The 23,431-nt window shown below is 37.5% G+C and overlaps 2 protein-coding genes across 4 annotated transcripts in view; one reads left to right on the top strand and one right to left on the bottom strand.

The window, feature by feature from the left end:
• Nucleotides 1-3,738, bottom strand: part of USP33 (ubiquitin specific peptidase 33) — a 38,634-nt gene extending 34,896 nt beyond the window's left edge. For 2 of the 3 annotated variants that reach the window (XM_030454892.1, XM_030454893.1), the window contains exon 1: nt 3,464-3,738. The gene's annotated coding sequence lies outside the window, so the exon portion shown is untranslated. The remainder of the gene's footprint in view (nt 1-3,463) is intronic. The other variant, XM_030454891.1, reaches the window with a different exon arrangement.
• Nucleotides 3,739-3,846: 108 nt separating this feature from the next.
• Nucleotides 3,847-23,431, top strand: part of MIGA1 (mitoguardin 1) — a 35,913-nt gene continuing 16,328 nt past the window's right edge. The window contains 7 exon segments of the mRNA XM_030454894.1: nt 3,847-4,042; nt 4,940-5,107; nt 7,735-7,912; nt 8,463-8,599; nt 8,872-8,998; nt 9,449-9,585; nt 10,358-10,478. Of these exon segments, the coding sequence (XP_030310754.1) occupies nt 5,012-5,107; nt 7,735-7,912; nt 8,463-8,599; nt 8,872-8,998; nt 9,449-9,585; nt 10,358-10,478 (796 nt within the window). The 5' untranslated portion in view covers nt 3,847-4,042; nt 4,940-5,011.

Here is a 23,431-nt window from a genome sequence, read left to right as displayed (position 1 = left end):
AAGAAAAGTGGAAAGAGGCATATACTTTCCACCTTGCACATTTTGCAAGGCATGTTAAAGCACTGAAAATGGGCGAGTTTCAAAGTTTCAAATAAAGCGCTGATAACCTTAATAAAATTCATTGTGAATTAATGCTGATTTTAAAACATTGCTTTAGAGATACTGGTTTATTAATTGGTAAAGCTTTAGGTTTGGGGGGGTTTTGTTTTGGTTTGGGGTTTTGTTTGTTTATATGGAAGAAGCTTTCTGAATGCATTATACCAAGCAATATAAAGCCATGAATGAAGTGAGGACTTCACCTCATGGTACCAGACCTGTATTTAATAGATAATTTTCACACCTTGAACCATGCAAATCCAAACCTGCAGTCCAGAACAAATACAAACCCAGGAATTCTGCTCACATCAGATTCTTGTCCTTGGTGCAGTCTGCACCTCCTCATAATTACCAGAAAGACCAAAGCATGTTGAAACTCGTGTCCCTACAGATGTGATCCCTATTCCTGTTCATATGGAGAGCATTCCTTGTAGAAGTAAAATTAATCTTGCAGATTTTATACATGCTATGACACAGGCAGAGCTAGGCAGCCTTCCTTCCCCCTTCTATTAAAAAAATTCTTACATATCTCCTTCCATCCTGTAGCAACTATGCTAACTTGCTGTACTGCCATAACCTTGGTAGCTTAAAATACTGAACTGCTGTAACACAATTTTAAAAATTTTATGTTAAAGTCTATAACTGTAAAATTAATTTCAAAACCATGATTCATCCTTCATCTAAGTCCAAGCAAGCCCAGAGCAGTCCCTCCCCTGCTGTCTGCTCTTCCTCCACTTCACCACTTCCTACTCTATCTGAAAGGATTGCTTAGCTTCCTCTACTGATGTATCTCATTACCACATCTACCTTTCCACAAGCTTCTGCATTGCATTGACCTCATCCAAAAGTAGCTTCTTCCTTCCCAGCTCTGTCTGAAGCTTCCTGAATCAAAAGTTTATATATTAGAAAGACAGAGGAGCACTCTGGAAAGCACCTGTATTAGTAATTTCAGCCCTCCTCTGGTTGCGGAACTCTAAAAAAATTGTTACCAAGACAGGTAACAATTGTCTAAGAGTTAGACAGCAATCACCCATCAAGAGATAATGAGTATTTCTGACACTGTTCATGGATACTTCAAAAACATTCCATGGTCTTACAGGAATCTTAGAAAAATTACAAGTCCAAAACCATGGACCTACTCAATGATCTTGAAGGTCTCTTCCAACCTGAATGATTCTAGATACCAAATTCAAGAAACACCTTTGTTTCACTATGAGGTCAAGAATGAAGGAAAACTTCACTGGGTATAGAACTCAGTTTGTATAGAAAACGGTTTGTCCTGATTTGAGCCAGGACTTAACTACTGTTCATTATCACATTCATGAAGTAAGCTTCTCATCAAACACTTATTTTTTAAAACCCGTATTTAGGAGAACTTTGCAGTCTCTCTCTTGTTATCCCTCCATAGTTTCCACTAAAAGGTTTGTTTGTGCCCAGAACAACTATTACAGACATAGAACAACTCCACCAAATACTAAGGATTCAACTGATGTTACAAATAATGTGAAGCTCATGCAAGGAGCCTAATATTTCCTACAGAAACATATGATTTTAAATTCACTCAAAAAGTTACCGTTTTTTGATCTGCCTAGCTAGAGTAGTTAACACTTTAACAGATACTGAAATGAATATGTATCCTTATTCTGTAGATATCCCTAAATATGGAGTCATTTTATCAGATCATTTTACACGGTTCAGTTAGGGAATGCTTATAGAGGATTACTCTGAAGATAGTAATTACCTGAAGCAGTAAATGTGTATTACTAATAGGCTACTATTATTTTGGCCATACAACTCTAAATATCAAACCCATAAGCTCTGAGTTCAGGCTTCTTATTTGCAGTCACAGTTACTCACTAGTGATGTTGGTATATGATTGCATTTAGCATCTATTTTCAGTTTATAGCAACAAAAAAATGAGTGACACTCGGGTGCCACTTTGTGTCTGAACATTTAATCTCTTAGAACACTAAAGAGATCTGGAACTTCAGGAATTACTTTATCACACAGATTCTACACACTGCAGAAAAAACACACCAGCATTCACTCCAAACTACACGCTTCAACTGCCTGTTGAAGCTACAGCCTTAGACATACATATTCAGATTTTTAAGATGTATATTTTTCTATCAGTTCTAATGTGTTGCTCTTTTAAAACTTTACTGGATTCTTTGACAATTATTACAGAATTTACTTAAGCATAACAATGTATATTAAAAATATTTACTAATGTTGAGAAAAGTCTTCTTAAGTCAAGAAATAGAGATCAATCTTCATTTCACACAGTAAGTTCCTTTACAGTCTGTTAATTAGTAAGTGGTTTTGATTTTCATCTTTCATCCCTTTCTTCTTCTACCTTTTTTAATCTATCAACTCTAAACATGAGTATTCAGTTTTCTTGGAAAAAAATAACCCCAGTACAAACTCTCATAGAAAACTTACTTTGTGTATTTAGAGCAAAACCCTGTATTTTTCCACTAAATGAAAAAAGCATACTCAGCAACCTGATGAAAGATACCTGGCCCTCCTCTCCAGGCACCAAGAACTATCCACCTAAGCAAGACAATTTTAATGCCACTGTCATTGGAGAAATTTTTTTTATGTCATAAAACATTGTTTCCAAATAGAAAGGACATTAAAAAGAAGGCCTGAGCTGAGGGTATATCATCTTACAGCACTAGCCATTTTTCACTTTATATTGCCTTCTAAGGTATACAGACTGCCCATTAATTTCTTTCTTCCAACACATTCAGACCTAACTCTGAAACTCATTAGCTGACCTTTATGTAAGAGGATTTTCCTAACTAAGGCTTTGCTTGCACACAGGAGAAGCCCACAGTGATTTTCCACTACACCCGGCTTATTTCCCAGCCTGTCTCATCTCTCCTACGCGGGGCTGTAAGCTCACGGATACCGCAGGGAACGAACAGAGTCCTTTACGGTTCAATTCCTCTTATTAGGAAATTGCATCTTATCTGTCACCGCTGCCGCATGGTTACAACTTCAGGAGACAAATACCTGCTGGGGTCGATGCAGAGCTCCGAGGCCACTTCCAGCCCGCACGACCACCCGGGGCCTCGCCACCCCCGGTTCACCGCCCCGCAGCTCCGCGGCCCGGCGGGAGAGGGAGGGATGGAGGGAGGGGAAGGGAGGGATGGAGGCCGCGCACCGCCCCTGGCCCCCGCCCAGCCCTCCGGCAGCGCGGCGTCCCGGCCGCGGCCATCACCGTGCCAACACGCCCAGCGGCCCGAGCCGCCCTGGACTTTGAGACCGACCGGAGACACTGGCCCCGAGCTCCTGTATCCCTCATGGAGCCCGGACCCGACCCGCACCTTACCCGCCGCCAGCGGGACTCTCCCTCTCTTACCGGAGCAGCCGGGAGGACGCACCGTGTGTGGAGCCCGGAGCTAAGCCGAGCCACGGCCAGCCCAATGGTTTACATCGATGGCGAACCTCAGCCTCCGGGGACAGCGGCCTGGCGGGCAGAGCTACCCAGCCCAGGGCACCGCAGTGCAGACGGCGGCCGTGGCGAAGAAGGTGCGCGCCCAGGCCGCGGCTCGGCCGGCGGCTCCTCAGGCAGACGGACGCGCACCGGCTGAGGCTGCGGCAGCACCAGCGGCGGGACGCGCCCCGCACAAAGATGGCCGCGCGTAGCGTCTCGGCCACTCACGTGAGTGTTGCCCTTCACAAAGATGGCGGCGCCAGTCTCTCACCCCACCTCGCCCTGGCGTCGGCAAGAGAAGGCTGCCCGGGGTTAAGATGGCCGACGCGGGCTCCTAACGGAGCGGCTCACCCTCACGTGGTAGTGACAGGGGCTGACACCCAGCCGACCGGGGCCGCTTCTGGCTGGCCCGGAAGCGTATCACCCGCCAGTCTCCTAGCAGCCGCCGGGGCGGGCAGGGAGCCGCCCGCCGGAGCCCGCGGCGGCTGCCCCGGGGCTGAGCAGGTAACGGGGGGAGGCAGGGAGGCCGCAGGGCCGCCGTGCTGCTGTGCTGCTGTGCTGCGGGCACAGGGAGAGGTGCGGCTGCCTTCGCCTGGGAGGCTGCGGGGACGGGAGCTGAGGGCGCGTAAGGCTCGGGCACCTCCGACCGCGAGGCTGGGGCTGCCTGGCCTGGGGAGGGTCCGGCAGGGCCGGAGAGACTTTGGTTCTGCCCCCAAGGGATCCGGCTGCCCGACGGGGCTCGCTACCCCTCCGAGGGCGGACGGGCGCCGCTCCGCGTCCGTGCCCTGAGGAAACGCCTCGGGCACCACACAGCGCGGCGGTGGCCGGAGAGGAGCCGGTGCTTGAGGCTGACTGCTCCCTCAGCCCCTGAGCCCACCCCTTCTCACCTCACTCCGTGGCACGGCGGTGGCTGTGGGTGTCGGGCATGAGGGGCTTCGCCTTGTGCTCCGCATCAGGGAGTGCGAGCGGGGCCCCTTTTAATGGGGGAGACTACGTCAGGGTATAGTGTTTATTTCTCATCATGGGTCTGCAAAAAATTGAAGCTCTGAATGAGATAAACCTTTTCTGACTGCTCTGAAATCTTTTAGCTCTTAGTAATGATCTAAGGGTGGTTTCTATTTATGATTTAGAAGGTATAATAAGTGAGCTGACAGATAATAAAAGTAGACCAAGTCCTCTGTAGATCCTGGCTGTGTATACACAAGTCTCTGGTCTCTGGACAGAGCAGAGAACGGGGCCTAAGCTGAGCCAGGAGATTTTCTGTCTTATCATTGAGGACAAGTCTGAACTCAGAACCATGAATCAAACAAGTCATGTACCTGTTATGCAAGAGGCTCAAGACAGAAGAAAGCTGTCCTGGGCTTCTGCTGCATAGTTTAGTATGTGTCCTTCATTTGACAGAGTATTCCAGAGACCATCTGTGACGGATTTCAAGATAGTTCTACTTAATGAGGTTATGGGAGAGAAGGAGCCATGTCAGAAGGTGTTACTGAGACACGATTTTCTCTGAAGACAGCAGCTTTGCGGGTATTTCATCTTCCCCTTTCTTGGTATTACTCTCTTAACCAGGTAATAAAATAGTTACCTGAACATTGTCATTTGTGTTATGTATTTAGCAGTTCAGTTGCAATGTTGTACTCACTTTTCTGAGTTTAATATGAAATAAATTTGTAGGAATTTATTTGTTTTAGTTTATTCAGAACACTGAAGTAAAATAATCGCTTAATGCATCATCATACATATGACTTAAGAGACTGCTTAATCTGCAATGTCTGTAAGCAACTGATTCTCACCAAGTGAAATACCAGAATCCTCTGGGTTGTTTTTGTTGGGTTTTTTTAGATTTTTTTTTTTATATTTAAAACTAGAAATAACTGTCATTAAATTTTAATAGTAGTATTGAGTATGGTCTAAAATATCTTCTAAATTGCCATTTGTCAAACTAACCTGAATGATAAGACATTGATGAAAATCAAAAATCCTGTTTGATTAGCCAAGTGGCGTGTGACTAAAAAGGCAGCATTTCTTATAAAACGGGCTGGTTTTTAAACCTGTTCAGTTTTTTATACTGGGTTTGTTTTACTTAAGCTGAGATCTTCAAAGAAAATCTTGCCACTCTTAATCATAGCATTCCCTTTTATAGACAGCCATGGAGTGATTTTGTTTGTTTGTTTGCTTTTATTCATATAAGCTAGTTTATATAAATAACAAAATAGATAGCAGTCATTCAGAACAGTTAAAGAACCCATTATGATCTCAGTTTTCAGGTAGACAAAAGTTGATACTCTGCAGGGAATCCTAAAATTTGTCCTCAGAGCACCTTTGTTTCAAAGACAGGGAGAGGAGCTGTAATTGTGTCGCATAGATGTTGTTTTCCTATAAACTGATAACTGTGGTATGTGGCAGAGGGAAATAACTTGGAATTACTTGACAAAATTAAAGTTTCAATTGTATCTCAGATAATTTCTTGTAGAGCAAGGCATATTCTGGTGCTGTAATATGTAGGAGGGAAAAAAAAGTTGTTTCTAGTTAGTTGTACGAAATATGATTCAATATTTTTTTTCCATTCTGTATGTGCTGAGTCATTAATACCTAATATATATATTTCAAGTTAAGAAATAATTATTTTTTTTACTTGACATATTAGCAGGTATTAAAAACATTCAGTTTTTAAACCCCATGTCTTTAATATGACTGTGTTTTATTTTTATTGAATTCAATCACTGTAAGCCACAGCTATGTCATTTTTTATTTTTTTTTGTATTTGCATGGAAATGATTTTCAAAGTTTTACTGCATAGAAAATCAGGATGAGATCTGCTCAGTCTTAGCTGCATCTAGTTATTTTCACTTTTTCTGTATTTACAAAACTTGAAAATTCTCACTACAGAACACATTTCTTTTTACATTGCAGTATATTTATATCTTATTAAAATATCATGTGCAACTCCATTATTTGCAACTATTAACTTTCCTTTCCTTAGAGGTTTTCAAGCTTGTAGGCACAGAAAAAACTTCTAAAAATCCACTTGCAGTTCTTTGAAACTGTAGTCCTAGCATTTAATTCTGTGAGCTTCATGGTTTTAATCTCAGTTTGGTTATTTACTGTTTTTCTGTTAAATATAATTGCTTTTTGTAAGTATGTGCACTGTATTTTAGTCTTTCCTTTTCCTTACAGAGTACAGTGATGTATTTTCTGCTTCAGCCAAGATCCTGTACCATTAAGGACAGGGTTCTCAAGTCAAAGATGTTTGACTTGCTGGTTTCAAGCTCAACGTAGAGCAAATCTTTCAATACTTCTTTTAATTGCTCAGTTCTGAGAGCATTAAACCAATTTCATCAGCCAGGGAGTGCTGGAGTGCAATGGTACTTTGTGTGGACAGGTCTCTCCTGGATGAGGAAACATGTTACATAAACACCATATTAGCCTCAAGGATTGCAGATCTGGTTTTCTCCCAGCAGCCTGTTTCTCAAGCAGCATAGGTTTCATAAAGGTGTTGTGAATGTGGACTCGAATTTCCACTTACATGGCACTTCTATTCCTCATCTATCTTGTAATTTTGAATTTTATTAATTTTGTCAATGGCTTTTCATTCTAGTTGCATGTATATATGGTTGTTTGCTGGTTTAAACATGTAAACTTATGATGATCTATATGCAAAATAAAATATAGCCATTAAAAAAACCAACCAAACAACAACATAACAACCTGAACAGGGTTTATTAAGAGAAATATTTAGAGAATATTTTTCCCTAATTGAAACACCATGCGAATATTAGGTATTGGGTCCTCCACTCTTTTACAGTGCAAGAAAATATCCTAGTTGTGAACAGTGAAGTCTCAGTAGTTTATTGCTGTTAGAGAATCTTCTGAACCCCTGCATTAAAACACTTAGATCCTCACAGTTTGTGGGTTGCAGTATACCTTATAGCTCTTAGTGCTGCAGTATGTCCCTCAGTATACTCACTGTGTCCCACCAGTCCCTTTATTAACTGTCCCCAATCATCACAGATTTTGAGAAGTGGTTACTCATGTTCCTGTGCTGCTGGTTGTTTCTCAAATTGTGTGACAGAAGCATCTCTTACATCCCTCAGACAAGCTTTAGCCCAGGCTGAACACACCAAAAGGAGGGTATGAGGAAAGGTGTGAGTTCAGGAGCACACTTTTCTAATGAAGTCACACTCTTTTATTTTCAGATAAATCTTTCCCCTGGGTTAAAGAAGCTTTTTGCAGTAACAGCTGTGAGTGCAATATCTGTTCTCTTTCTGGCCCATCATTTTAAAAGAAGACGAGGAAAGAAAAACAAGAAAGTGCCACCATGGGAACCAAGTCATCTGGTATTAGAGTGTGCCAAAGCAGCTGCTTCAGAAAAAGGTACATGAAGGAACCCTCAAGTTTTTTCTGATTGTGTCTTGGAGGGGAAGTAGAGGGGTATGCATAACTGGAGTGCTAAAATAAACTATTTTAATTTAATGCTGAGTAAGTTGAAGAATTGTTGAAGTAGAAATTGAATTTGCTGAATTGTTGAAGTAGAAAGTGTGCAAATAGGGGCAAAATTACAGTGTTAATAAATAAGCTGATCATGTTCTTAAAGCTGAAGTTTTAATTAAGAATTTGTATTAAAACTTCTTAAATTAATAGTATATTAACAGTGGGATTTGCAGTATTTTCCCAATACTGAGAAAAGCAGATTAAAGTTCTTACAGGGTGAGACAATAATTATAGTCAAATGCATGCTTATTGTTACAACTATTAACTGCTCTAATTTGTACTTTCTTATATAGAACTGTAAATACAAGAATAGGGTTTTTTGCTTCTAAAGTGAAGTTTAATGTAAGGAGTAAGTGCAATTCTTTATACAACTTGCTAACAAAAGATACAATGTTTTGAGTTTGCACAACTTTAAAATCAGTGTATCTGTTAGATTCTAGTTGTTCCAGTAGTCGGCAGAACTTGACTCTTTCACTGAGCTCTACCAAGGAAAAAGGATCTCAGTCTTGTCTCTATGCAAATGGGGGACTATTCAGTAAATACTCTGGTTCAGTCCAGAGTCTGGCCTCGGTAAGTACAAATGTTTTAAGGCTCTTGAGTATCTGTTACCTTGCACTGCAGATGTACCTAGTGGTTCACTGAGCAGGAACAGCTTTCCTGAACCAGCTGCATGGAAGATTAGAGATGCTGAAAAGGCCATTGTACTTAGCACATAGTAAAACCAGTTTATAGGTAGATAACTTGGATTTAATGTACTCTGGCAAGGTTGTAGTGTTAAGGATACTCCATATAACCATCCTTCAAGATTTGTTATCTTGGGGTTTTTTTTGTTTGTTTTTAAGGTTCAGAGTGCCACCTCTTGTCACAGTTGTGCTTGTGCCAATTCTAATTCATGGGATAAAACAGATGAAGATGATATCAAGATAGTCAATATTCCAGTGACCACACCTGAAAATTTATATTTGATGGGTAAAGTATAAGAGGAACATTCAGCATATACCAACAATGAATATAAAACATTTCTTGGGGTGATGGCAGAGTGACACACAGTATTAATGTGGTGTTTTCTCACAGTGTTCTGTGGGTGTGTGTATTTTAAAATACGTATTTTTATTCCTTTATTTGTTCTAGTAAGCCATAGAAATATTTTTTAAAGTTAATAATAAAAAAATGCCCTGAACGTTGTTGCTTTAATCATCTTGTGAACATTTGTATCTTATTAAAAAGGCAGATAGCTCTTTTGGATTTTTTTTTTTGGTTGCTTGGTTGTTTTTTTCAGACCAAGTTTGCTGCTGGTTTTGAAACTTGCGTTTCTGCTATACTAATACTACTTAGCTACATAGTTTCCTGTGACTAAAATGTGAATACATATGGAAACCGAGCATTTGATGGGATGGAGTTGTTCCCCATGTCCCCTAGGTATGGAGCTCTTTGAAGAAGCACTGCGTCGGTGGGAGCAGGCACTGACTTTTCGTAACAGGCAAGTTGAAGATGAAGCAAGTTGTGGTTCCATTAAGCTTGGAGCAGGAGATGCAATTGCAGAAGAAAGTGTAGAAGTGAGTATACTCAAATCTAAACTACTGTTGTTGCCCTGACAATTCCTTATTTTGTTACCTGGATCTTTTCAACTTCTAATTCAGTTACCAAAACTGAGAATAAATTCAGATTTCCAGTTGAGTGGCATTGCATTTAAAGAACATCTAAGTTTGTTCCTTGGCATTGTTTTGTTGTTGTTGTTGTTGGTTATTTGGAAGAGGATGGGGGACAAGGAGTTAGCCTTATTTACATTTTTTTTGGAAATAGCTGTTGCATCAGTGTTTGCTTCTGGACAGTATTATCAAGTCATTGAACATGCTAGTTGTCTGCACAAAATCTCTTGGCTCATCCCTTTCCTACATAACTATGTGCAAGGATATCTCTGCTTACCAGAGATGAAGGTATTGGGAAAGATGCTGAAGTTATGAATAGTCAAAAATACTGTGCTTGAACCTTATAATCCTTTGTTCTCGTGAACAAAGTGCAAAAATATTTTGAAATAAATGTACACTGTATGGCTTTCATTATTTCTAATACAGTAAACATCACAGGTAGTTTTAAAATATTTTTAGACACAAATTTTATTTCTTTTAAGCTAAATAAAGTATGTGTACATTTAGAAAAGTTTGTATATTTATGATGCTGAAGTATTTATAAAGTGTCTTTGTGTGGTTTGTAGGAAATTTATGTAGCACAATTTACCCCTTGAAAGCTCAGTATTCTCAGATTTTGCAAAGAAAACTTACAGATTGTAAAGAAATAGAATGTTTTTTAATGCCATTCTTTTTGCAGGATATCATTAGTGCTGAATTCATTCATAAGCTTGAGTCCCTTCTTCAAAGAGCTTATCGTCTTCAGGAGGAGTTTGAAGCCACCCTTGGGGCCTCTGATCCTGCGTCTCTAGCTGATATTGGTAAGTACTCCTATTTTACATTTTTATTGCTTGTAATAATGACTCTTTGGGGGAGAAGTCACTGAAATATCCACTGAGCAGAGTTAAATTTATCAGTAAAGAAACAGAAAAAAAATCAGGTTATTTACATTATGTTTGAGTTAGTGCATGTATTTTAGGTAAGAATAAACTGAGAATTTTTTCTGTGTTACTTGTCAGTATACTTGAGAATTTCCACAATACATTCCAAGTTTCTAAAATTTATGTTGACCTGGATATTTAAATATTTATGCAATAAGAATGTATGAGCCTTTTAACAGCATGGATGCATTAGAGCATTTTGAAATAAGTTTTATATATCTTTTGAGATGTCAAACTATGTATACATTTAATTTTTTTTTCTGCCATAATATTTTACAAAAAAATTAAACCAAACCAGAAATAATTAGTCTGAAACAGATATCTATTACCAAAGCTGCTATCCCTGGTGATGGAAATTTATCACAGTTATGACTAAAACTATGATGTTAAAATAGCAAATATAGTAATTGCTGCTAGAGATGATGATTAAGTACAGAGAGTTTTATTATTTTTAGTTGAAGAATTGGTTTAAATGTTCTAAAGTACTGACACTGATACTGTTTCATGGGTCAAGATTAAGAACCTGATCTCAAATATCTGTCAAACTTTAAAGGCAGAACATGTCCGGGGTTAGTTTCAGTCAGTCGTCTTCTTTGTTAGGCTTCAACTTGTCTGGCACGAGGTGGCAGTACTCTCGTCTCTTACCCTTCATGTAATCCTGAAACTACTAAATACAGCTCTGAGTAAGGTGGGAATTAAATTTAGGTCAGAGTTGGCTTTCTGACATTATCTGCATACACCTATTGATATAATTCTTAAATCAGAAAAGTGTTTGAATGTTATAGTTTGGTATCTGAAACTATAAGCTGTAAATAAAGTTGCTCTGTATATCCATTATTAAATTAGAAGCTTAATTGTAATTTCTGTCTTCAAGCAAAATTATTTAAATGGTATTTAAAGGACTCAGTGTAATGCTCAGTGCTTGGTTACCCTCAAAGTATTTTAAATTGATTTTTTTTTTTTTTTTTTAGATGTGACAACTGGTTTCTTGTTTACCAAGAACATTATGAGAATTTAATTACTTTCAATGTTTAATGCAGTAGTTTAATAAGTAGTGTTTTCATTGTTCAGGATTTGAGGCTTTTTTTTTTGTTTTGTTTGTGACTTGAACAGCAGTGCATCAAGAATGCTTCACTTCTTTAGCACGTTATAGAACAAGAATCTATCTACTTCCAGAGTGCTTGGAAGATATCACATGTAGGATGTTTTTGTTCAATATTGGGTATTCAGAACATTTAATTACTCAAAATTTCTTAGGTATTTTTCTTTCCTGTAGAATGTGACAGTGAGTATTGTATGTGAATGTTTGAAGTAGGATGGTTTTGAGAGTGACGTTTTTTGGGTAGCTTCCTGAAAGAGACAGGAAAGAATGTTTGGGAGAATCCTAGAGACTCTCTTATGAGTTTATTTCCCCCGTCTTGGCCCTCTTTATTTTAATTTTTTTTTTAGTTTGGTCATCTGGTGAAAGAAAATGTAAGCTGCTGTCAACAGATTTTCTTTTACTACCCCAGAATGTTAACATGTACTGAACTCCGTGTGGATGGATTTAATATTATTTAGTTTAATAACTTAGTAATAAAAAGAATTGAAAATAATAGTTTACAATTCTGTAAGCTACTGAGTTTTAAACAACAAATACAGCCCTGGAAAAGACTTGCATTTTAAATAAGTGAAATAGTAGAATTCAATTATGTTCATTATTCATTCCCCATTCTCCACTGGACTTTCAGAATTATTGTATAAGCCATCAAGCTAAAATAGGATTTCTGTACAAGAAATATTTCTGGACATGATATTAAAATAAATATATAGGGCTAAGTTGTTTTGATGATGATCCTCTTGGAACTGTGAAAACAGCATAGGAAGTCAAGAAACGAGCTTTCCTAAGGCAGACATAAGATGCACTGAATCAGGAGCAAATTGGCAGAAAATTGTGAAACAAAATAATCTTCATGTTATTTCTGAGTGATGACTGTGAGGAGGTACACGGTTAAAAGCTTCCAATACTTTCTTTAGTCCTGTAGTCTGTCCTTGAAAAAAGTTCTCTTCTTTTTTTTTTATTTTTTGGGGGGGGAAGGATTGGGGTTTTTTATTTTTCTTTTTTTAGCTCTTTTCTAACAGAACAAAATGTCAGTTGAGCTAACTTGGGAGGAATGCAAACAGTTGGGAGAGAAACAATAGCTTTACTTATGAGCAGAATTGCAGGTCAGAGGGAAAAATTCTCAATTTGGGGCTCCTTGTCAGTACTGAATTCCTAATACTTCATATTATTTCTATTTCTGTTGTAAAAAGGAATGATGGCTCTCAAACTAACGGTGACTTGTTTACACTGGCACCTAATCTTTTTGATAGTAATATTAAGACCTATGCATTTATTACCTTTTTATTTTAAAAATAGTTATTTTTAATTTTTTATTAGTTACATGATTTACAGCAAATTAATTGTTTGATCTACTGCAGTGAAAGATCCCTCACAAAGGTCTGTGTTGTTGAATGACTTTGTTGGAAGGTTTGTCTGTTTCTTTTTTTAATTTTCTTTTCGCACTCAAAGATATGCCTGGCATTTTGGAGAGAATGAACACAGCCTTTAACCCAGTGGCAAAACTCTTTGGATAAGAAACCTTTTCTCCAGCTGCTCTTAAAACAAACAAAAAAATTTGCATAATCAGGAAAGCTGTTGGAAGCTCATTTTTAGATAATGTGACACAGATTAATCTTTTACTGCCTGTGGATGAATATCTAGGGTCTGTATTTTCCTTCTTGCCTCTGAAATGTTAATAGAAAAAGTTTAGTTTGAAAGTACCATGTTTTACTTGTTTATGCACAAAAATATGTTTCTGGCTTCTGGGTTCCAGTGAGATGGAGAGCAATTTATAAGGTGTGCTGTAGTAGTACATACTATAAAATAATTTCAAAATAGTTTAAGTTTTTCTGGTAGCTTGAAGCCTTTTTCTTGCTTTGTATTCCTAGAAGATAAATTTACTTTAAGCTACTTCTTAATATCTTGGAGATGTACAAAACCTTCTTCTAGTGGCTGAAACAGAATTGAAATTGAAACAAAATAAAACAATAACTTTTTTTTTAAGAGTGGAAGTATCTTCATCTTAAAAAATGCTTGTATAAAGGAATGAAAACTAAATCTGAGGAAAAGCACAAAATAGTTATTTCAATCCTATTTAAAGAAAAGAAAAACTATAATATAATTTAGATATTATAGTTTGTGGACATTTATTATCTGCTGAAGCTCACTGTATTTACTGTGAGGTTTCTTGTATTGCAACTTACTGCTGCAACTCCTTATTTCAGCTTGCACTAGATAATCAAAGGACAGATATTTGAATTAGATGGTGTGCCTTCTACTGTCAGTAATATTTAAGAATTGTCTTTAAGGGCTTATTTGTCCAATATTAATAAAGCTTCCTTTCTGAATAGCTTTCAGCAGAATTCTTTACCAGAAAGCACAAAATATTGAATAGTACAGTAAGATTGATAGTTAAAAGGTCAACTTACAACAGTAAACAAAAATATTTTTCCAAATGTTGTATCTATGAAAAGATTATAATTCTTTGCTTTCTCAGCAATACTCTTAATTTTGTCAATACTAAAAATACAGAATAGTTTTGCATGGAACTACATTGAAGTTACTAATACTGAAAAAGTCCAGTATTTGACAATCTGCATCTTTATGTTGGTATTTGATAACCTGGATCGTGTGATTGGGTTTATCTTAAAATGCCATTTCATTGCTTGCTAAAGCAGATCAGCTGAAGTCTTTCCAGCAGTTGCTTAAGAGAATCTATTTTACTGTATACTGAGCCAGCACTGGAGAACCCAAAATCACTTTTTGAATGTTAGCTGCAGAGTGATATGGATAGAAAGTTCCAAAAGCTGTTCCAATAAAATCAGAGTCTGTTCCTGATTTTTGAGGACCCGTGTTACAATTTGCCCAACAGCTTTGCTCTTGGGTCCAGCCCTGCAGGCTATTTATACACCTTGTTGCTTTTCCTTAAATGGCATCCATGAAACCTGTCTTCTTTCTCCTCACACCAAAACTCCTGTTTAAGCCCTTGTCTCTCTCACTTCTTGACTCCTGCCATGTCCTCATCTCTTGCCTTGTCCATTTATACCTGTCTTCTCTCACATGGATTGAACTGTTTTTCATTAAAATCACCTTTACTTATTTTCTGACCAAAGTATTCCCCTTAGGATTGCTTTCTCAGGAGCTGTTCCTCCTTTTAGGTCAAAGGCTGCTTATAATTGAGTCACAATCCCCTGATTTAATTTCCCAGCCTTTGTTCTGTTTGCTGTTCCTGTGTTTCTCTGCTCAGTCCTCCTGTCACAAAATCCATCTGCTGTTTCTCAACAGTTTTCTGCTTGTTCCTTACAACATGTGAGCAGCTGCAATTGTCTCTTTCCCCAGATCTGTTCTTAGCTTGAGTGTCCTCTTTCTGCATAGTTACCTGGCTAAACTCTAAAAACTTTCCCCCTCTTTTTCCTTTCTTCTCTGCCCATAGGAGCATTTGTACAGCATTTTATGCAGTTGGGGTCCCACAAGAATACTCAGATAGGGCTAGTTAATGCATGCTGTATATCTGTGTGTTTATCTCTTTCCCAAAAAAGCAAATGTACATGACTAATATTACTTTAAAGACCATTTTTTTTGAGTTTTCCATTTCTTCTTTTTATTTTTTGGCAGTTCTTGTGCTTAGTTTTAGTCAATAGCTTTTCTATTTTTTAAAACCTTTTAAATGAGTACACATTTTCCTTCTTTTTGTGTAAAGAAAATTGTTTTCTCCACACATTCAAATGAAGGCTTGATGTAATAACCACTTGCCTTCATTCTGAATAGTTGTGAAAAATGGTGTATGGAATAAAGTGGAACAGCTTAAGAGCCTTCCAAAGGCAGGAAGTTGCCATTTTTATTTTTTCCCCACTCACATGTTCTCATGGTGTATTCTTACCCAGTTATAGTTTACAAATTCTTTTTTATACTCAAAAGGATGTATATATACTTAACATCTATGTGTTTATATACATTGTGAGTATAAATGTTCCAGAGACAGGAAAAGTCATTCCAGACAGATGGCAAAGTAGTAAGGGCAAGATCAGTGTTTGTTTTTTCTGGCTGGAGTATTGCAGTGTGAGGTTTATATAAACTGATGATCAAAACCATGTTTTGGCCCAATAGGCTAATTCCTGGTTTAGAAATTCTACTAAAACAAATTATTCTTGCATTTGAATACGTTTTTAAGAAGAGTCTTGTCTGAAACAGTCATGGAGCAAAGTGAACGAATGAGAGCCAGAATGGGGGTGGGGAGATAGAGCCAGTGGAGAGTTCTGAGTCTGAAAAGACTTCACAGGTAAATCAGCTCTCTTAGCTCAGTAGCTTTTAAAGTAGAGAAACAAACATTTTGAGGTTTTCCAGTTGCTTTGAGCACAGTGTCAAATGGAATAGTTGACAGAAATGTATGAAATCAGCAAATATAGCTCTCTGCACTGTAATTTCTTTTAATTCAGTACTTCAATGCAGAATAAAATCAGTAAACTTCAGTCTGCAATTTATTTTCATGGACTTAAAACATTATGTTTCTGTGCTCACATTAAAAGGTTTAACAGCTTTCTTAACTGGTATGTCTAATGCATTTAAATTTGCTGTCATTGAAGTCAAAGGCTCTGACCCAGTAGCTGGATTCATGATCTTAGAAGTCTTTCCAACCATAACAATTCTGTGATCCATATAGCACAGTGTTCAACATTACTGTTACTGGGCTTGTTATTTTGTAAGACACATATTTCCAGGCATACAGTTCGTGTTTGGGTTTTTAAATTGCTTACTCTAGAGCTGGGAGGCTGAGAGTATCTTTCATTCCTAAAGCCTTTTTATCTTACAGTTTTCTTAAACTTCTGTTTCAAGCTTGAAATATTTAAAAAGTTGAATTTATATGTGGGAGTGAATCTAATCTTGTAGAATTATAGCAAAGAGGTTCTGTGTACAATAACAACAGAGGGAGTGAAATGTATTATTTATTTGTCATTTTTCCTCTCATTCTGTATAATTTCTGACATTAGGTACTAAATCTGTTACAAAAAATTAACTGCATTTAGTAATGTTTTTGTTTCCCTTTGGATGGCTCAATGTAAACTTTTAAAAAAGCACTATTGATTGCCAGTTCTTGTGGATATCTGGTCTGTGCACTATGTTCCACATTACCTAATACTCCTGTTTGTAGCAAAGTGCTGTAGTGTAGCTGATTCAAGAGCACATGTTGATTCACACCAGGCTTTATTCTCTCTACTGCTATTTAAAGCTGCCCTTGTTTTACATGCAGCCAAGCTGCAAGTATTTAAAGGTAAACATATACATATTTCCAGAAAGCCTAAATTATGTACATTTTTAATTATTCAAGCATTGCTTTGCTTTACTTTTAATTTACCACAGATAGCTAATATATTGTCTAAATAGCATCTTTAACTGCATCTGTTTGAGTAGCTGCTAAGCAGTGTCAAGCTATCTTCCGCGGTCAGGTTTCACTGATAATTACTTACATTATAATTCAAGTATAAGTGTTGTTACTAATATATTTAGCAACCTTAATAGTGTTATTTATTTGGGGTTTTTGTGTAATTAATTTTAATTAATTTGGGTTTAAATTTTAATTTACTTTTTATTTAAATTTTAAGAAATTTAAATAAATTTAAATTTGGTTTGGTAAGTAGTAACTAAAAATACAGAGGAAGAACTCTTCACTCAGGACAACACTTTAAGGATTGTTATCTCATTCTTTCCTACTCTCCAGGGCAAGTGGAATGCAAGCAGGCCCCAATCAGTAGGGCACTTAAGATATTCTTTAAGTCTGATTGTTTGTTAAGCATGTGTCCTGCCAGTTTAGATTCTTAAACTGTGTGCTGTGTGCAGCTGGGTTTGCAGGAGGCAGTCACATTTCCCAAAAAGCTTCACTGGAGTCTGAAGAATTCTGTAGCGACAATTCTGCCCTGAAATTCCAAGTGAAGAAGGATTTGTATGCTGTCCCTGCAGACTACACCTGTATCAAGTATAGAGTCTGTTCTGAATATGGACTCCAAATGTTAGTCTAAATCAAATATATATATATATATTTTTCATCTTTTGATGTTTACTTCATTGAGGATCATCATTTATGTAGTTGGTTCCAGGATAGAAATGGATCAGTCTTTCTTTTCTGATACTGTCTTCATACATGTAAGCAGATTACCAAATGCTAGACAGAAATGTTCTTCTTTTAATGGAAGAAAAAAATAATATTTGTGTTCCTTTTGTCAGTCTGTTTCATTTGCTTTGTAATGTCAACATACCCAGAGTATGCTGGATAAAAAAAAGCCTTTCCAGCAATCTTGTGCTTAAAATTCTTACTTGAAGATGTAAGATAATTTCAAAGATGTTGTGTAGTCCAATACCCCTTGTGCCATGTCCAGCAAAGTAACCTGTATACTAGCATACTAAACTGGCTACTCTTTCCTTTTTTATATAACAAATTTAGGGAACTTTATTAAAGCAACTGGTTTCAGGAGCTGAGCAACAGCTGCTGGTTATTCTTGTCCTTTTTTCATGACTAAGCATGCTTCTATTTGCTCTTCTGTCTAGAGGCGCATGGTGGGAAAGCCAAGAAAATAGTAGTGAGCTGTCTTGGAAAGAAGTAAGGATTACTGCTAGTAATGCACTTCTGTAAACATCTTGCTTTAAGTACCCACTGATTTTGATAGATTTACACAGGTTTGAGGCCAAAGGGACAAGGTCACTTACTTTTGAGACTCCTCCCTCAGTTCTGGTGTGAAGACTTTTTTACCCAACCTACTTACGGAAGCTTCTGGCATGGAAAGGGTATTAAGGGAGCTAATTGTAGATTTGTAAGCCTCTAAGTTAACCCTTCTGTCAGTATGGTATTGCACACTGAGTCTGCTCTGAATCACAATGAGTTAATGTGCTATCATGCTGAATGTGGTTGAACAGACCATTCCATTGTCACTAGAAAGTGGCTGTGCAAAAACAGGGGTAGGTTGTGCTTGTTTAGGGAATGTGGGAAGATTAAGAAAAGGCAGTGATGTTCAGTTCTAATGACTAAAGTATCTGGCAGTCTTCACTGTGCTGTACTGTAAATCCCTAGTGGACAGCCTACTTTTTAAAATACGCAGCACTGGAGTTCAGACTAGACTTGTCTCTGGACACAATAGGTGGATGCTTTCTGAACTTCAGGAAATTGAGTACCCGTATAAAGAGGAGCCAGTGACAACATTGTGTTGCCCTTCCATCTAAGTAGACTGTCCAGGTTAGACAGGCCCAGCAAACTTGGTTTGCCCAAATCTTCTTTCTCAATCAAAGTACAGAAGCTGCTATCTAAACTGTTAGTCCATCAAAACAGGAAGGTGTGGAGCAATCAAATTATTTTGTAAATTATAGGGATGAAAAACCTTGAAATCAGGGAAAGTCCACTGATTCTTTAGCTTCAAGGTAAAGAAGTTGCAGAAATTTGCAAACTCTTTGTATTGTAGAACCTTATAATGTGCAGTTATGAATAATCAAAAGTTTACCTTTTCAAATAAACAAAGCAGAGTTCCTTATGGTGGGATCTTGATATTTTGAGATTTTTTTTTTTTTTTATGATAAAGCATGCCACAATGTTCCAGGGACATCTTTCACAGGTAACCATTCCTATTTAACAAAATTATATTGCTAGCTTTTTATTAAATTGTTTGCTTAGAAAAAGTTGGGACTATTAGAAATATCAGTTCCATAATCATGTTTATGGCAGAGTTGTTTTAGCGGATTTAAATCTTGAATAGTGATTTATCACCATTCTGTTAATATCAAATGTATATTTTATTTCCTAATACTCATAGTTATTTAATGTACCTTTATTATTTAATGTACCCAGGAAATGAATTACACTTAAATAGATATATTTCTTAGGTAGAATTTATTTCTTTTTCTTGGATAGACTAAAATGGTTATTTATGCACAAGCATGTTGTGGTCCCTTTATCTTTGCTGGATGACAACACTCAAGGTAAATGATTCTACTGTTTTAGAATACAAGAGCAGTAACCAGTTGGGTTTTTTGTTTGTTTTACACATCATTAAACATATGGTGCTCAGCTGATAATAATACTTTGGGACAAAGTCATTATCTTGGGGATCTGAAAATAGCCATATTATTATAAACATCTCAGAAATTGCTGTTACTTCTTTCCAGAGTATATAGAAACTCTATAAGATTATTAGGTTATTCTAGACAAGTTGCATCTTTTTCCAGGTGGCAAATATTGTGAATCAATACATATATCTTTTTAGGTGGATTTTATTACTCATGTATGTAAATTTAATGTATTGTTTTATATGCATATATTTTTATATGCTTTTAGGTTTTATATGCATTATCCACTTTTAAGCATGAAGAATCTATTACTGTCATTTATTTATATAATTTATATTCATCTCTTAATCAGCTGGACTCCTTTTATCTCAAGAAGAAAATGAAAGTAATAAATACAGAATGCAGTGTAAATGAAGAATGTCCTATGTTTTGCATAATGAGAATTACTTGAGCATCCAGTTTCTTGGAAAATGGGCCCTTTTATGTACCTATGTGAGAGTATCGTAGTGGAATGGTTCCATGTGGACCTTGAAAAATATAGTTCTGTACTTGGAAATAATTTTGAAAGCTCTGTTGAGTCAACTTTTACTGAGGAAACAAGATTTGGCCTTCTGTTTGCACAAAAACAGAAGATTATTCTCTGCATGAAAACGACTAAGCTATTTGTTAGGGTTTTAATCTGAAGGTTCAGCAGTTAGCTAAGCAAAAGCTTGCATCTTTAAAAAGGTCTGTAACTACTAGAAGGGAGGTAAAATTGCAAATACTAAGTGCTCAGTGCAGTCCCATACTGTTTTCCCCCATTGTTCCTTTCCATTAGAACACTACTTCAGATGCTGAGTTCCTCCTTGGGTACTGGTAAGCAGCAGCTGTGCTCACAGCAAGGTGTGTGAGCATAAACCAACAGCCAGGCTGGAGGATCCTATAGGATTGGGAGTTTTTGTGAGTTTTGTGGATTTGGTGGGGCTGGGAGGAGTGTTGCTTTGTTTTTTTTTTTAAAGGAATCTGCCTCTTTATTTTATATCAAGGCAGTCCCAGCAAAGCACTATGCTATGTGTTTGAATTTGTGGTATATGCTGACCTACTGGCAGAATACAAGATTTGGTAAAATATTTTTGAAAGGCCCTGTCCTAAAATATATTTTTCTGCTAAAATCAGTAACAGCTTTGGGTTTTGTTTATATACAGTGAGGTGGGATGCCTCCAGCTATAGGCACTTGCTTGAGCCCAGGTGTTTGTATTACTGGTGTATGTAAACACATAATTTACCAGTAACTGCTGTATCCAGAGTGGTCTGTGTGGGCACCCTGCTCCATTCTTGGCTCACCTTTTTAACCTGTTGCTGTACAACCCAGTCACCAGAAGTTGCCATCTGAAGGCTGGCATTGTTTGCTTTTAATAAATATGAAATAAACTTCACTTTTCTAGGTGCGTTCTGTAAGACTTCATGTAAAACATTAGTAGCTACTTGGAAGGATTGATGATTTTAATTAATATTCACTCAATATTCACAGAGTTTTGACTCTAAATGTACATAAAAGTGCTTTTGGATGCTTCAGCAGCAGTGGTGACAAACCACTGTGCCACTTCTGACTAGCTGAAAGACTGTGACACATTATCTTGAAACTGAATAAGGTAGTAATTCATGCTTTTGTGTTCTCTGAACTTGATAATTGAGATTCTTTTGTCTGTCAGGAAGCCACACATCCAAGGGGCCTGACTAGCACAGAACACGGTGGCTGTCTGTGTGGTAGCCTGGCAGAATACTGGGACTCTGTTGCTCTTGGGGTTCCCTGGTTGTCATGAGTGGATTCCTTGCAAGGTTTTCTCCTCTTTGTATCTGTCAAGTCTCTTTTCTTCACCCTGCTTTCCTGCTGGTGGTGCATTATGCACTGATGTTCCACTGAACTGGGAGGGCTGGGGAGAATAGAAACCATGGCTTTAACAGTGGCATTCAGAACTAAATCCTTAACTCCCAGTGATTCTTGCCAGTGGGTAAGTGCTTTCCTTTTTTAACTGCTGCACGTAAGTGTCAAACTCACTTGCGAGCTCATGCCATGTTTCCTTCAAGGTTGGAGGGAAGATAACATATAAAACAGTTTTCAGAATTTTAAAACATTATCTACAGAGAAAGCTTCCACTGAATGCTAAGAATTTAATTATGTGCAGTTCCATCTCTAATGTCAGATTTTGATACGAGAGGGATTGGTTTTATGGTCTGCCCTACCACAAGAATCTACCAAAGTAAAAGACAAATAAATATTCTAGATTAGTACTCTAAATAGATGTGAAAGTAGTTGTGGTCTTATTTTAGCATGCATTAATTTCAAAGATAAATATCATTAAACTGGATTAATTTTGCAAGCCTTAGAAATAATTCGTAACTCTTAGCATTTGAATACCTTAAGAACCATGTATGCATTTTAATGGAAACTACAACCAAGAGCATTGATGCAATTATTGTTGTCAGTAATCTACTTCATCCTCTTACAAATATAAATGAACCCAAAATAACTTCCTGGCTTCTCAAATAGTAAAATATGTTTAAACTCACATACGGTACTATTCTTTCCTGAAGGTATTACACTGTATCAGAACTAGGGATTAGAGATGACTGTGTGAGCAGTTGCAGCACTGGTGGTGGGTTCTCTTGCAGCTGTTCATTCCAGGAGTCTCATCGTACTGCTGTCTCTTTTTTCCATGTTCTGTGTCTAAGAATGTTCTCTTGGTCCTGCATGGTATGTAACTTAATTTTCACCCTAACATTTTCATAGTGTGCTCTCTGCACAGCATGGGTATTGATAAGCACCAGCTCAGCTAAGGGTATTTTAGGGTCTGAGGGTGATGGTGGCCAGAAAATCAGAAATAACTGACAGAGTGTTTTGTTTTCTCTGGGGAGGCTCTGCTTTGCATGAACATATCACTTCCCAGAAAATACTGTTTCACTCAGCATTATCACCCCTTTTTTATTTTTTTCATAATGTGCAAATCTTATGCCTTTTTTGTAGACATAGATATTCCGTATTCAACCAACATGTTAAAAAACATATTGGCTAGGTGAGTTTCAGACACATATTAAACTTTTGGAATTATAACTTATTTCAGCAGGTATAGATACATTCAGAATTTCATAATTTATGGCAGTTTGGTGCAAACTCTACAGAACCACCTCTGGTTCTATGAGGGGGGCTGGAAACTCTGTGGTTGTTTCTTTACACTGATTATTTTTTACATTTATGCTGAATAAATTTTAGTTAACTCATATTATTCCCATTTTTATGTAATCTGTTGCAAAGCCCAGTGTTAAATAGTTCAGTTTCAATCTGGGGATAGGTTGTGGTCACTGAGCTATAAACTCACATAAAAGAAGCACAGCACAGTAATTATCAGACAATATCCAAAGGATTTGAGGCTTCAGTCCATGGTGTAGTTGAACTTCCCTGTGATGGTGCTGAAGACATTCTTGGGTTGTGAATAAGCTGATAAATGAGTCTATTTGACAGCTGAACTTTGTGTACATAAGGACTGGGTCCTTACTTTAACATCTTCATTGAAGACATTTGTCAGATCTTTGTCAGTATGACCCAAGCTTTACTCTGTAATTTGCATTGCTCCTTAGGAATGTAGCTGTTTATTGCTCATGAAGTGTTGCATGTTGCCTTCACACTGGGAGGACTTGAACTTCCAGTTGCACTTGAACCAAGTGCTAA

Source organism: Calypte anna, chromosome 8, assembly GCF_003957555.1.
Source record: "Calypte anna isolate BGI_N300 chromosome 8, bCalAnn1_v1.p, whole genome shotgun sequence".
Classification (NCBI taxonomy): Eukaryota; Metazoa; Chordata; class Aves; order Apodiformes; family Trochilidae; genus Calypte; species Calypte anna.
Note: the sequence above shows the minus strand (reverse complement) of the source record. Positions and strands in the feature narration are given on the sequence as shown.